Here is a 16,155-nt window from a genome sequence, read left to right as displayed (position 1 = left end):
ATTATAATCTATAAAATAAGTCTGTGATTATTCATTCTAAATCATTCTGAACGCCTGATTAGTTACTTATTGTTGATTTTGAAAGAGTAATGCACTTAACTGTTAGGATAGCTGTTGTAGCATTGAGTGACGTTGACACTTTGGGTGGTTTCACACAGATTTTTTATCAAAGGTATCACAGAACTAATGATAGTTGTATTTATTTACTAATTGGAACGATGAATAGATTCTGATTGGTATCTGATTGAACACCCCTAAAGTTCATGTCCTACATTTGCCCGTTTATTACTGGACTGTCAGTATAGTTGTGATTTAGAGGAAGGCAGTTCTACACCACAACAAACTACAAGCATGTTTATTATTGAGCTAATAACTCTCTGACAATCAAGATCAAGTAATATTGTCTTAGTAAAGAGAGTTATTTTATTGGATAAGATTGTGTCTGTCAAAACCATTTTCTGTATATTTTCTAATAAAAGCAATTTAGGATTTGAATACAATATTTAGTTTGGCTGCCCCGGGCAGGCAAAACTCAAATTATATATCAGTTCTCACATTGGGAGGTGAAGCGAGGGAAAAAAACACATATCTGTGCACTAAGGGGATTGCATGGTTTTCGTTGTTGTTGTTTTTTTTTTTTTTTTTTTGGGGGGGGGGGGGGGGCGCTGTAATTCTACACAGTAAATTCTGTAGAGAAAATTTGACTCCATTTAGACAAAATCAACTGAGTTTTAGAGTAATATTTATACTTGGAAGAGAGTAAAATTAAGAATTGGGAAAAAAAGTCACTCAAGGGTTGAGGAACAAACTCACAACCTTCAGCTACCACCTGAGCTTATGCCCCTCCCACTGTCTGCTTATCTCCAATAGGAAACCAAAATTTTGGGTCTTGGAGTCAGGAAGATTCCAGCTGACACGAGCAATATACTAACACACAGCAGGAGCTGTGTGACTCAGGGAATAAATTGTCTGTCTCCCAAGGTGAAGATCGTGAGTTTGTTCCTCAACCTTTGAGTGACTTCTATTTTATTTATTTATTTCAACTCTTTATTTTACTCTCTTCCAAGTGTAAATATTACTCTAAAACTGAGTCTATTTGGTGCCGCTCTAAATAGAGTAAAATTTACTTTACAGAATTTACTGTGTACATAATTAAATGTGACACATTGGAAAACCCCAAAAATACAGATGAATAAACAGTCACATTTTCTTCCCCTAAAAATGATGATTTGGAAATGCACCGTCCAGTGAAGGCCAGTTCCTCTCCCAGTTCATGTTGTGCTGGCATTTCCTCATCCTCAACCAGGCCTCCTCCTCCACCTGCTGTGCCATTCATCTGTCCCAATTCATTTAAGGAGAACACCGACTTCCTGAAGATGGGAGTCACAATGAGCTACATTAGTGCTTCATGCGTATTAAAAGCACAGCAGAAGGTCCAACTCCATCCAACCTTTTGTCTGCCGAGGGAACTTTCTTGGGTGGCTCGATACGGATTTTAGGATCCCATTCCCCTGGTGGAAGCACAATCACCTCATCCAAAAACTCATCTATGCCAGCAATGAGGTCCTCACGATCTCTGGCTTTGTAAGCTACATCACTGAAGAGCTGTGATAGGAGGACACAATGAGATTTTAGCATTTCATTTGGCACATGCTATGGTGATTTGTATGCATGGCACTTTGGTGTATGCTGAGTATTTTATAAGATGGGTTTGACTCATTTTCCTCCTCTGCTGTCCTTTGGAGACTTGCTAAACATAAATTCTGCAAGCCATATTGACATTTCAAACCCGTTTGGATTTCATTCAGGAACACCTGCCAGTCACTAGCAAATGATGCGCCTGAGGCTGAGTGTCAAGAGTGGGGGGAAATCATTCATTAAAGGAAATGACAGGGATGACTGTAATTGACAACAAAATCCATTTTCATTCCATTCCATCTTTTTGAATTGTAGGTAGGCAAAGTACAGGTCTCTGCCCAATGGGATTAATAACAAAAACATAGAAGAAACATCACTCTCACAGGATGGCCTTTAACATGTTCAATCATCAGACTGAGGACAGATACATTTTCCCTAGAGCAGTGGCACGTTCATTGATTTTCTCCCGCCAGCACAAGAAACTTGACTTCATCTCTGTGTGGGCTTTTTTCCAAGGATTTAATTTGAAACCAGCGGACATGTTGTGCAAGACACACACACTGAGAGTACGTTTAATAATATAGTCAAAAATTATTCCAGAGACTTCTTAAATTAACAGTGTTGGTAATTAATTACCCAAATATATTTTTATGTTTCCATAATGGTTAAATTAATCCACCAATATGTTGTGCAGAAGTAGCTGAAATGATATGTCTAATTTCTAATATAATTATGGTTAAATTCATGCATGAATGCTGAATTCAGTTTGAAACTTCTCATTCCTCTTCAAAATGGTAAAACGTTTAGAGCACAAATGAAAATGAAAGAGCCCACAGTAAAGAACTTCATGATGTTGGATGGTCTCTGAGACAAACAGGGGCAAGTGGTCTAATAAATGTGTAAGCAGAACAAAAGTGCATGGAATTAGTTTGCGAGTCACTAAAGCCTTGACCATAGTTTGCTTTTTTTTTTTTTTTCTACTTCCATGTTCCCTTTCCAATACATTCAGTACCATTTCTGTACCAGCATGTAGTGGAAATGAAAATACATGTGAATTGGACATCAAATTGTTGGAAATGCTTTGCGGTCGAATTTCTCCCTCACACATGACTTTCTAACTACGAATGATAATGAACGAACACTAAAAATCGATTGATTATGAATGAACACTAAAAATCATAATGTCTTCCAAATCACTATGTTTAAACTTTAAACAACTTCACTTAAATTGGTGACATGACCACACATTCAAGTCTGTTAGTCAAGTTAGCGTGCTACATGCAGCACTTCTAAACTATACCAGTAATTGTTTTTACACTTTTAAATATAATTTTCTAATGCAAAACTTTACATGAGTTTGTCACTTAACTGCAATTCACATATGATAAAATGCCTGCTGCAGCACCAGATTACGGTTTAGTCACCACACCTGTCCTTTTCTAAAGGGAGCAGTAGCCAGGTCAACTTGGTTGGAAATTCGATGTTTATCACACCATCCACAGTCAGGGTTTCACGAAACGGCACACATATCAACCTCCCTCCATGAGCCGTCACCTCCGCGTGTTGGTGGGGTCTGTGTGTCCCAGTGATCCTATAGGAACTAAGTTGTCTGTTACTTTATGCCCTTGGCAGAGTCACCTATGGGAAACAGGTCCGAGGTAAAAGAGCAAACAAAGCACGGCTGAAAAATTACTATGATGAACACAATTAATGGATACTGTTTTCCCTTGCCTTGGTCAATGGGGCTCCACTCTGGACCAAGGCCTGGAGGTGGGGCTTGATAGCGAGCGTCACTTCTCTAGCAGGGAATGAGCCCGAGCTAGTGTGTAAGGTAGAGAAGCTTCAACTAGAATCCTGGGCTTTGGTACCAGTTCTCTCAAGAGTGGTTGGACTCTCTTGCAGTCTGGAGTTGCCAACGGCGACAGGAGTTGTGGGCATGCTTAATGTACCCTAGCTTGGCAGCTGTAGGGTTCACCCCAGGGGACAAGAAGGTAGTCTTCCTCCACCTTCCAGTGGAGGGACGGATTCCGACTGTTGTGTGTGCCTATACGCCAAACAGCAGCTCAGGCTGCTCATCCATTTTGGAGAACTTGGAGGAGCTGGAGAGTGCTCCTGCTTGGGACCCTCTCATTCTGCTGGGGGACTTCGTTGCCATTGACAGTGAGACCTTGAAGGGTGTGATTGAGTAGATCCCCACCACCCCCTCCCCGATTAAAACCTAAGTAGCTTTTTTTTTTTTGTTATGTGACGTCTGTGGTCATCGTGGATGGCCCAAACAAACACCTTGTTTAGACATAAGGGTGTCCACATGTGCACTTGGCACCAGGACACCCTAAGCCAACGCTCAACTTTGTGGTTCATCTGACTTGCAGCCACATGTCTTGGACATTTGGGTCAAGAGCTGGGCGGAGCTGTCAACTGATCACCAACTTGTGCTGTTTTGGCTGGTAAGGAAAGATGCCAGTCAACCCTGCCAGACCCAAACAGTTTGTTAGGGTGTGTCCCCTTTCATAAGGAGTTTCAACTCCCACCTCCGTCCAGATCCCGGGGATGTCAGAGGAGAATGTGGATCACATCATGTGCCTCCATTGCTGAGGTGGCCAGCCAGAGCTGTGTCTGTAAGTTGGTTAGTGCCTGTCGTGGTGGCAACACTGGACACTGGCGGTTAGGGATGCCATCAGGGTGAAGGATGAGTCTCATGAGGCCTATTTGGTCTGTGGGACTGTGGATAAAGCTGATGGGTATCGTCTGGTTCTGCTTAGCCAACCAGTACCCATCAGCTGGTCAAGAGGAGCGCAGCTTTAGCGATCACTGAAGCAACTCAGGAGTGGAAAGAGTTTGGTGAGGTCATGGAGAAAGATTTCCAACTGGCTTCAAAGAAACTCTGGTCCACCATCTGGCGTTTCATGAGAGGGAAGCAGTGCACCATCAACACTTTGCATAGTGGGAATGGGGTGCTGCTGACCTTGACTTGGGAATTGTGATTCAGTGAGGAGAAAACTTTGAAGACCTGCTTAATTTAAAAAAAGCATGCCGTCAATGAGGAAGCAGAGGCTGGAGTCTCTAAGGCTGGGTTGCTTATCTCTGGGGTTGAGGTCACCTAGTTACTCAAAAAGCTCATTGGTGGCACGGCCCCGGGGGTGAATGTAGTTCCTAAAGGCTCTGGATGTTGTGTGGCTGTCCTCGTTGATACACCTCCACAACATTGCATCAACAGGGGACAGTGCCTCTGGATTGGCAGACTGGGGTGGTGGTCCCTTTGTGTTCCAACTACAGAGGGATCACACACCACACCCCCCTTAATAAGGTTTAGTCAGAGGTGCTGGAGAGGAGGGTCCATCGGGAAGCCAAACCTCAGATTCAAGAGGAGCAATGTGGTTTTCGTCCTGGCCAAAAAACGGTGGACTAAGTCTACATCCTCGGCACGGTCCTTGAGGGTACGCCTGATCAGTCTGCAAAGGGTTAAATGCCCTCTCCAGGTAGGGATGAGAGTGGACGTGTTCAAGTAACTTGGTCTTGTTCACGAGTGAGGGAAGAATGGAGCGGGAGATTGTCTGATGGATTGGTGCAGCATCTGCGGATTCTATATCTGTCTGTCGTAGTAAAGAAGGAGCTGAGCAGTCTATTGAATATCATTATCTCCAACAACTTCCTTACTTTAGTTGTACAATGCTAATAACTAACCAGAATTTAAAAAAAAATATTCAAATGCAATTACTGTATTTCCATTCATCAAAGATACAAGAATCCAATCACATATTTATTAAGTTAAGTCGTGGCCATCCATGCAAAACCCATGTAATGTGGAAAACAAATTTGCAGCTCCGGTTGAGGAATTTTTAAGTTATATTATTAAGTAATATTTTATTCTTACATCGGCTTTTGGAAGGAAAATACATGAACATTTCACAGATCCTTCTTAAATTTCGCTCCTACTGGATTATGATTGCCATCCACCTACCGTCTTAACTTCTACCTCTACTGATTATGAATGAAATGAAAATTGCTACATTTCTACACATAACATTATTTTCAGTTGTAGTCAATACAGCACATCTGAGAAGGTAATATATTGTGTGCCAGAAACATTTGAATGTAATGACTTACATCATCGACCATCAGTGTTGCTATGGCTCGGCCTATCTCGTTATACGACTTGGCCTTTCCCTGTGGTCCCAAGAGAATGAACAGGAATCTGTATAGTGATGAAACAAATATGAGGTATCTGCAGAGGGGAAAGATTTGATACGTGACATTCACACGATAAGGGACATTTCACCTGGTGGGCACAGGCACCTCAGTCAGTCCTCCAAGTGTTGTCGCTTGGGACAAGCGAACAAAGGCAACAAAGGGTTTGTTGAGGAAATCCACTTCTCCCACCAGCACGTTGGAGGCCTCAGCATCTCTCGGAATCTTCTTCATAAATTTGTTTTTCAACTGATGATAGCAAAGACATAGGGTAAGGCAGTGTCTCATAAGACATAACAAAAACACATTGGGCCTCATTCACCAACAGTTCTCACACACATTCTTCAAGAAGATTTTGGTATTCAACAATGTTGTCTTATCTGCTCTGCTGGCTCCATATATGCACAAAGTTCCAGACTTTGGGGGACCGAGCATTGGTTGACAAAACCCATCTGTTCAAACAGATGTTTGTTTAATTCTGTATATGGTTGTCTTTATTAATGTTATTGTTCTTTTTTTTTTTTTTGCTTCCATTGCTGTCTTTTGGTAAGGCATCTTTGAGTGTCCAAAAAAGTGCTATATAAATCAAATGCTATTTTTAGGAAAGTTTTTTTTTTTCCAAACGGATACTAATGCGAGTACTCAAATCTTAAGTAGTCACTGAGACCGATATCAAGTACCGATACCACTAATACTTAAGATACATAAAATTCCCCTCATAAAATGATGAAAGATATCTATAAAGCAAGATCTATGTATCCCAATAAAGCAGTTTTCCTTAAAATGGCCTAAAATTAATGGCAATTTTCTATTCTTCTTATTTCTAATTTCTAGTTCCTGATCGTAAAACGGTCACAAGAGGCCGTTGTGAGTACCTTGAAATAAGGACTGGTTTCAGCCCAATACAGATACCTGGTATCCTATATAATGCATAAAAATGTTCTTTTGTCTGTTTTTCTTCTTCATTTTGAGCTTGAGTATAAAGAAGTGGCTAAATAATGCAGGCTGGTGCACAGGAACTGCATTTGGTAAGCATATCGACCCGCTTATTTGGATGTAAAGGTGTGGCAAAAAAATTGGCAGCACATTAGGCTAATCATCATATTAATTAATGACATATGCCTTGTCTTTCTGCCATTTGTTTTTACCATATAAAGGAAGCATTTGCATTGTGTTGCATCAATGAAATATCAAATATGTCCGGATGTTCGGAATTGTCAATAACCCACAGCCTGAATCTGTAGCACCATGTGAGGGCCAAGTTCAATACCAGTTCAATATTGACACAGATGATGCAGCAAACAATCCTTTGTCCACTGCCACGTGATGTGGCCAACTATAGGTCAGCAAATACAATCGGAGCGCCCGTCCCACACTTGTGTCATTGTGTTTGTGTTGTATATAATTAACTTGCAATGATAACTTAAAATAAAGTGTGGTATATGGAGGAATAAGGATATGTATATACCAATATTTCTTATCATCATCATCATCATTAATCATCATTATTATTATTATTATTATTATTATTATTATTATTATGGTAGCATATACTGTAGGTTGTAAGGAAGGTGTGTAAGGAGAGTTTTACCTGTTCCAACTCCTTTTTTAATATTTCGAATTAGAATTTTAATTTAAACTGTACTTTTTAATGTTTGTTTAATTGTGTCTGTTAGTTGTTCTTTTCACAAATGTTCAAAATAAAACATTCATCCGTGCCTCACAGCACATTCAGTCATTCCAAACACAATAATACATGTATTAAATGTTTTAGTTTGGTGTCACTGAACTAGTGTGAAAGCTTTATTGTCAACCTATGCATTTCACATCTTGGCATATGTCTAAGCATGTGTCAGTGGGCTTAAGGCACGTTAGTGTAAGCCCTGAAAATGAATGCTTTATGTGTGTGCACACTTCCTCGCTTGCCGGTTGTCACCTTCAAAGACTGATAGCAGAGCTTCCTCTCAACACCCTATGAAGCATCAATTCAACACATCCAGCAGATATTAGGTGGTAATCTCAACAATAATTCAAAGTGGCAAAGTGGAAAATTAATGCTACAGCGATATGCTTCCAGGCAGAAAATAGATATTACGACATTATAAAGGAGATGTAGGAAAATGAATTTAGCCATCAGTCAATGAGGCAGATGAAAAGCTACAATTTCTCTTCTCTGAGGAAATGTTAAATGATGAGCTTAATCTTATTAGATTTTTTTCTAGCAGATCATTAGCCATACAATACATGACCCCACCCCCAGACTCTTTCTTTCTAATTCTACTTTATATGCAAAACAGTAGAATGTCTAAATTGGATAACAAGAAGGCAGGAATAAAAAGTGATGAAGAAGGAATTAGAAATAACTCAAAGCATCCAAGATAGTCAGGATGTGGAGCTTGTTTCAGGATAAAGAGGAGCAAGAAAGGTTGCTCAAGTGAGGAGAGTGCTCTGAGAAGAGAGAGAACTAACGAATAAAAAGAGTAAAGGAGGTAGAAATGTAAGGCAGGAATAAGAACAGATTTGGACGGAGGAAATGAGGATGCAATTGCCAAGGCTGAAGAATGGAAAATCAGTTGGTCCTGACCTGATGACAGTGATGTTCTTGATTTTTTATTTTAATTTTTTTACACAAAAATTTAACAAATAAGAAATACCGGTACCCGAAGAGTGGAGGGAAAGTTTACTGGTACTGATTTTGAAACAAATAATAATTTGTGACAAGCAATGTTAGGGATGTAGAGAAAGTGTTTGACAAGGTACCAAGGTAGAAACTGTATTGTAAGAGAAAATCTAGACTGTATGACAGTAGAGAAGTGTGCAAAAGGAATTACAGATGGCTTCAAGGTGGCGGTATGACGGCATCAGGGCTCGGCCCTGAGTCCCTTCTTGTTTGTGATTGGGATAGACAGGCTGATGGATGAGCTGTGGTAGTAATCCCAGTGGTCTACGATGTTTGCAGGTGACACCGCAATTTGTAGTGAGAGCAAAGAGTCACGTGGAAGATAAACTGTCGAGGTGGAGGAATGCATTGGAAAGATTAGGAATAAAAGTCAGCCGGACAAGACAGATGACTGCACATGTGGTATACATGAAAGGGACGGTGAGGTTACAAGGAGTAGAAGGGGCAAAGATCCCGCAATGATATATGGCTCTGAAAAAAAAGAAGGCCTAGAGGCGGAAGAGATGAAGATGCTGACATTCTCTCTTGGTGGGACAAGGATAGACAGGATTAAAAATAAACACGTCAGAGGTCAGAGAATTTGGAGTTCAAATTTGAGAAGCCAGATTAAGATGTGATGAAGGGGGCCAGTGCACATATTGATAGAAGGGTGTGTAAAATGGAGCTCCCAGGTAGGAGTGCGAAAGGAAGGCCAAAGATGAGATTTATGGATGTGGTGAGAGAGGATGCGATAATGGCATGTGCAAGAAAAAGAAGCAATAGAGAGGAGATATGGATAGGCATGACTTGCTGCGGTGACCCAACCTGATGAGAAACGCCACAAGAGAAGAAAAGGTCAAATGTCCAAAGTACAGTATGTAGAGTTTGAATCTGATGACTTTTTCCGAGGTCCATACTGCATTCCCCTTTCGAGGAGTGCAGATTGGGCCTTGTTTTTTCCCTGCCTCCTTCCTTTCCTTTCCATCCTTTTTTTTTCTAAGTACCGAACTGCCAGGCTTTCTGTTCTGTCTCCCTCTCTTGCTCATTGTTATTTTTCATGTTTCTCAGATGGTGAATGTGAAGACAAATCCCTTGTGTGTTACATACTCGGCTAATACATTTGATTCTGATTTGTATTTGCAAAAACTTTGTCAGTTCGTCATAAGTCACATCATGCGTGACCTCAGCAAACAGTAAAGGAGGTTACCATGTGAATACAGCAAGTTACAGACGTATGCACTAAGTTCATTTGCATTTGAAATTAAATTTAAGGATGCATGTTTTATTGTGAAGTTTTAATATTACATGGTAAATGGACTGCTTTTTATATAACGCACTTTCTACACCATACAGTGCCCAAAGCGCTTTACAAAGCCTCACATTCACCCATTCTCACCAGTGGTCGATGCTGCCAGGTCCACTGGGAGCAAATCGGGGTTTAGTGTCTTGCTCAAGGACACTTTGACATGGTCACTGGGGAGAGGATCCAACCCACAGCCTCACGAATGGGAGACCACTCTACCACTGAGCCACGCCGCCCCCATTACCAGTGGTTCAGTTACTTTGACATTTATGAGGCAGTCAATAAAGTCTATACATTTCTGTTTGTTGGAATTTCCTTGGTAACGTGCACCAGGTGGTCTGCGTCTCACCATTTCTTTCCATGTAAAAATGTGTGGTAACGGCAGTTTTTACTTCTACATATAATTCGTGTTGAAGCCTTACCTGATCTGTGCTGGGAGTGTCTGCAATGTCATTCATGCTCCTGCTCTGAGCGTGACCTGCTGGGTGACATAAAAAACTACTTTCACACCTTAATCATCAACTAATTATTTTTGAATTAATTCCTTTTTTGGTATAATTTAACAGTGCCATCCATCTCACAGGTGCACTTTAAACACAAGTTTTGAATGACAAGCACTGCAAATGTACATATGCATCAATCCATCAGTTTCAACCTCCTCACAATAATCAGATGTTCTTTTAACTCATTCAAACCCAAGTTTAAATACTTTGTCCTTCACACCCAAAAACGTATTTACAAGACTTTAAAAAAAAAAAGTTTTTATGCGAGGCCAAGGCTTTGGTGCAGCTTCTGACAGGAAAAGGTGGCTTAAAGCAATGGTAGGCCAAAACGGCCGGCAGGTGGCAGCAGAGTATGAGCTCAGCCAGGGGCTATGTTGCAACAAGCTCTTTTTGCCAGTGTTTTCACCAGGTATGTGAATATTGATGAAACTTAGCTATATTTTAATGCTTGTTGCAAAAAGGAAACAGATACAAATATAAACAAAATTCCTGATGAAAGAAGAGACTCTAATCTTTCTTTTATTAGGTTCCATGTTTTTATAGCAATAGAACAGAATATTCAGTGGACCTTGAAATCAGTCAAGATCCAGTAAAACAGCCAGGATTGAAGGGGTTTGCTTCAGTGAAAATTTGTGAGAGTAAATTTGTTTTAATGTGTGAGGAGTGTGGTATGTTAAGTGCCCTGAGACAACTTCTGTTGTGAACCTGAATAGAATAAAAAAAAACACACACCAAAAATGACTACTTAAAAAAAGATGTACCGCAATATAGCCATAGTTCACTGTACAGTAAATTGAAAACTAGTAGACACTCACGCAAGCGGCCATAGCTGCCAGACTGTTGCTTGATCTGGAGGTCCTCTGTGGATCGATTGTAGTTGGCCGCCGGCACCGGGCCAGGTGCCCCTCTGGGCCCCACTGGGCGAGCTTGACAGGCAAGAGACACAAACAGAAAAAAGAGCAGCTTTCACCCTGGATGCCATGTGGAAAATTGATTGCTACCAAGACATCACACCTTAATAGATTCACCGTGGACACATCTTAATTTACAAATGGAGACATGTTTGAATAATAATAATCAGAAGGTGTCACATTATTTACATCGCTTAATAACTCAGGGGAATGAGAAAACAATGCCACGGCTACACATTCCACTTGTAATGGCTTGTCCTAATATGTAATACACAGCAATGAACCGACTATTTTGCTTGCATTTAATTTCCCTAGCAATAGGGCTTTATTTTTCAGACAAGGAATAAAACTCACAGGTGGACGAACTAGACTTTCCAATGTCAGCTAGAGAGCGATGAATCGGCTTCTTGGTCTGATGTCGATGTTTCCTCAGCAGAACAAAACTGATCTTCTCTCGCAGCTCGGGCATGATCATGCCTTCCTCTATCTGTCTCTCAATGATGTCATCTATAAAAACAGACCAAACATTTAGGGCCTCGTTTACTAAAGGGTTTGCACATGCAAAAACAGGTTCATCCACGCAAACAGATGTGGAAGCTCATCTCCTAACAAATTAAATATTCACATGTAAATGTGATATAAGAGTGAAAATGAAACCGTGACAGCACATGTAAATATTGGCATACCCTGATCTTCATGCAGGCACATCCCTGACTGCATCTGTTTTGGAATTTTGTTGATCATTCTGCACCAAGCTGGACTTTCCAGCATATCGAGGCTGACATGCACATGCACAATTTGGTGGCAGAAAGTCTTTTAAATTATATAGAAAGATCGCTGGTACAACGCCATTCTGGTGAGTTTGCTCAAGGTGCAGGCAGACAAAATTTTCAAATGATCAAATAAACAGTGTGAGCCACCACTGCACACTCGGAGCGAGACAGACACAGCCACTTGCCAGCCGCTGGTATTGTTGTAAAACACAATACATTTGTACAGTAGATTCTGTATGTTTTATGACTTGGTGGTGGTCGGCTTTCTTGCTCACTTAAAACCAGGAAATGGGCATGTGCGGTGCAGTTATGCCTACATCTGTTGGCCAATCAGATGACAATGTCACGGCTCTGCTTGGCCTGTATTTCGGAACCTGGTCGGAAGCGGTTCTCAGGAACTGTTCAATTGTAACTGCACGGGGCTTAAACACGCTGGCTTGTGTGCATCTGCAAAATTACAAACACTGGGTCTAACACGCCTCCTCTTAGAGTCACGCCTAGCTGAGCACTGGATTTGCACTTGTACTGAAAAAAAAACCTGATAGAGTTGACTTGACCCCTGGGGCCTCTTTTTTTTGCTTATTTTTATATTTAAGAAAGGTGCCTGTATGCCACTTTTAAGCCACCTTCAGCAAAGGTTACTTCTGACCAACCTTTAAAAAGGATGTTACCCACAATTCTTTACGGCAGCAAGATTTAAAGCAACGGGGCAGCAACATAGCTGACAGACTATGTGAAGACGCTTGAGTTTCACCCTCAAGACTTTTAAGAATAATGTTTCAAAAAACTATTACTAATTTAACAAAAATAACAATAAAACAATTTGGTCACAAGTGGATAGTCAATGAAACCAAAAAATATACATTCAAAGCAAAAGGGAAGGTGTGGTTCCACACAAGCAGATATAAAACTATAAACACCTTTCCATTATTTATTTGAGAATATATTTTTTTCATTTCATTAATATTTTACAGGTGACGTCCGCAAGCCAGAGACTTTACGTCAGCAATGACATCAGTTAGGAAAAGTGAAATCAAATGTGTATGAAAGTGTGCTGTCCTTTCCTATGTTCAGAAGTAATCACCTTTTCATTCATCCTTGAGCAGGCTTCCCCAATCAGGGCCAGAGTCCTGCACGTTTTAGATGTTTCTGTCCTCCAAGACACCTGATTCTAAAGATCAGAATCGTTTCCACTCTTCTACAGAACTTGCTGATGAGCTGATTGTATGAATCTGGAGGACGGAAACATCTAAAACCTGCAGGACCAGGATTGGGGAAGCCTGATCTATAATATTCATTCATTCATGCGTACATTTTTTAAAATCACACTTGTCCTATTTCAGGTCATGGGCTAGCAGCCAAGAAAATAGTAGAGTATTTTAATTGGTGCCAGTGAAGTGGTGGGGCAAAAAAAAAAAAACTTGATATTTTTTTCCACGGGGTCATGAATCCTCAGCAGCAACCCTGTATCCAATCACTGCATAAATAAAAACTACGAAAAATCTTGGACATGAAACATCTTGTCTTGTATAAAACAGTCAAAATAGCAATTACGTTGCCTAAATATTTAGGCATGCAATGCTAATTTTATTACAAAGAGGGAAAAGAAATGTAACAAATCTCAAGGAAAATACAGTTAATATTCTAATAACATGTATCAATTAATTAGCATTAAATAATGTATCATATGTAAGCAGAACATTCTTTCAACAATGCACATATTATTTAATGGGGGGGAAATATGTCTTAAGAAATTAGATTAATTCAATAATTTAACATTTGTTGTAATTCTATTCTAATAATTTGCCCATGTTAGAGCAGATATCTACAGTAACCATGTGCTGATATCATATGGATGTATATTACCGGTAGTAGCCCTGACTCCAGCGAAAAGGATTCATTGCCACAAGCAAATCCCGCTTCCGAGTCACTTGTAAGTGGTTCACGGGGAAATTGCGGTTTGTGAAGCTCAAATTATAAATGCTGATCCATGTTATATCAAGCTGCTCATCAATATATTGGCTACTGCATACAACTGTGCCTGCAGCTTGCGTTTGAGCCTGCCCATGTCAGCATGCCATACTTTTCAACAGGACTGTCATGGCATGAATGTCTTCATCAAATGCTTTCATTGCTTTTTGCAGCAGAGCAAAATAAATTGGCTTTCAGCAGCATCTTAACATGAGTTGTTGGACAAACAATAAATAAATGTCCCTGAGCCCAAGAAAGCTTTATGGTATTGCCTGCACCATTCCACTTGACTGCCTTCTTCAATCTGACTCACAGCTCCACATATTGCACGTTGGAGTGTCCCGTGTACAATACAGTACATATAGGCTTGGGGAGTAACGGAATGCATGTACAGCCGTTACGTAATCAGATTACAATTTTTTTTTTTAAACTGTATTCCGTTGCAGTTACAGGAAAAAACATGTAATCAGATTACATGTACATTTATTAATTCCTACGATGAGAGTGAGTGAGAGAGAGAGAGAGAGAGAGAGAGAGAGAGAGAGAGAGAGAGAGAGAGAGAGAGAGAGAGAGAGAGAGAGAGAGAGAGTGGGTGACTGAGTGAAAAAAAGGGAGCAAGACTTGTTGACGACGTTTCGGGCACACGGCTGGTTTAAAAGGGTTCACAGACGGGGCGCCGGGTGGTGTAGTGGTACTGTCACTTGCCAAGATGCAGGTTGGCGTGGGTTCGCTTCCCTGCCTGGGAGACCATGTTTGTATGCATAAAAAAAGGATTCATGGACGGAAGGAGGAAGTAAGTGGCAACCGGTATTTGCAGTTTGGGACATAGTTGCCTTGCTGAAGGTCACATTTATCTTTAACAAAGAAAAAGTTGCAGCTGTCGATCCTGCGGCATGCTACGCTGAACTTGCTAGCTGCCGCTACAACATAATGTGAGTTGCATCTTCCAAACAAATATCCCTCCCACCAATTCACCATGCACAATATGACTTAACTTGTGACTTGGATAAAAGTTCATTTTGCAGTTAATGTCACGCGTGGTCATCCTTATAGCATTATTAGTGCTTGCGTGCGTGTGGGTGTAATGACCATGGGAAATGTGCTTTTCAAAGCATAATTTGTCCCTTTTCTCCCTATCTATCTATCTATCTATCTATCTATCTATCTATCTATCTATCTATCTATCTATCTATCTATCTATCTATCTATCTATCTATCTATCTATCTATCTATCTATCTATCCACCCATCCAACCACCCACCCACCCACCCTAGCCATCTATCTATCTATCTATCTATCTATCTATCTATCTATCTATCTATCTATCTATCTATCTATCTATCTATCTATCTGTCTGCATATGGCCTTCAATCAATCAATCAACATATCTATACTGTACATTTAAACGGTTGCCTATTATACAAGGATTTTTGCTATTGGTAGGCTGCCCGGGTCCCTATCACCTGCAAATAGCAGGGGCACACTGTATAGAAATATGTGGTAATATTTATTTTTATTTTGACTTCATGAGCATACTTGGTATTGGAGTAATCCAAAAGTAATCAAGTTACATTACTTTAACTTTCATGGTACTTGGATTACGTTACTAACCACATTTTTTAGCCGGTAAATTGTAACTGTAACGGAATACATTTTAAAAGTAACCCTCCCAACCCTGAGTACATAGCAATTTTACCTGGCCTGTGCACTTTGTAGGCCATGTGGTAATGCAGAAAAAAACATAAAACAACTCCCAAGTTTAAATAATTGTCAACGCACCACAAAACTTTATAAAATGTGCAATTAAAAATAAAATGCAGAGAAATGTGGAGTGAGAGCTCTCTCTAGTGGCACACAAAAGAATCACTGAGTAGGCCTACTTTTAAGTTGTATTGATATTTATTTATTTATTTAGGTACTTCTTTTTTTTTGTTTTACCTTTTTTAAGGAAAATCATCATTTATGTACACTTTCTTATTTTACTTTATTAAAGCACAGTGTTCATTTTCAAACTATATACTGTTACAGTGGCTTACAATATTATATATATATATATATATATATATATATATATATATATATATATATATATAAAATTCAAGAATTAAACCTGTATTTTTTTTGTCAACACTTAGGACTACTATGCTACTGTTTTAAAATTTAAAATACTGGTCAGCAAAAGAAAAAAAGAAAACATTTTTTCCTCATT

At 39.9% G+C, this 16,155-nt stretch overlaps 1 protein-coding gene across 5 annotated transcripts in view; it reads right to left on the bottom strand.

Annotated features, from left to right (window-relative positions):
* Nucleotides 1–16,155, bottom strand: part of slc4a5a (solute carrier family 4 member 5a) — a 57,701-nt gene that overhangs the window by 21,550 nt on the left and 19,996 nt on the right. For 3 of the 5 annotated variants that reach the window (XR_013293434.1, XM_077561234.1, XM_077561236.1), the window contains exons 6-12: nt 11,557–11,709; nt 11,107–11,217; nt 10,211–10,269; nt 5,918–6,075; nt 5,746–5,833; nt 1,451–1,605; nt 1,242–1,370 (exon numbers count right to left, since the gene is read on the bottom strand). Coding sequence is in view for 4 of the 5 variants with exons in the window: in XM_077561234.1 (XP_077417360.1) it covers nt 1,242–1,370; nt 1,451–1,605; nt 5,746–5,833; nt 5,918–6,075; nt 10,211–10,269; nt 11,107–11,217; nt 11,557–11,709 (853 nt within the window). In the remaining variant the exon portion in view is untranslated. The remainder of the gene's footprint in view (nt 1–1,241; nt 1,371–1,450; nt 1,606–5,745; nt 5,834–5,917; nt 6,076–10,210; nt 10,270–11,106; nt 11,218–11,556; nt 11,710–16,155) is intronic. The other 2 variants (XM_077561235.1, XM_077561237.1) reach the window with 1 other exon arrangement.

This window comes from Vanacampus margaritifer, chromosome 3, assembly GCF_051991255.1.
Source record: "Vanacampus margaritifer isolate UIUO_Vmar chromosome 3, RoL_Vmar_1.0, whole genome shotgun sequence".
NCBI lineage: Eukaryota > Metazoa > Chordata > Actinopteri > Syngnathiformes > Syngnathidae > Vanacampus > Vanacampus margaritifer.
The sequence above is the reverse complement of the archived record's forward strand: the minus strand, read 5'-3'. Positions and strand labels throughout refer to the sequence as shown.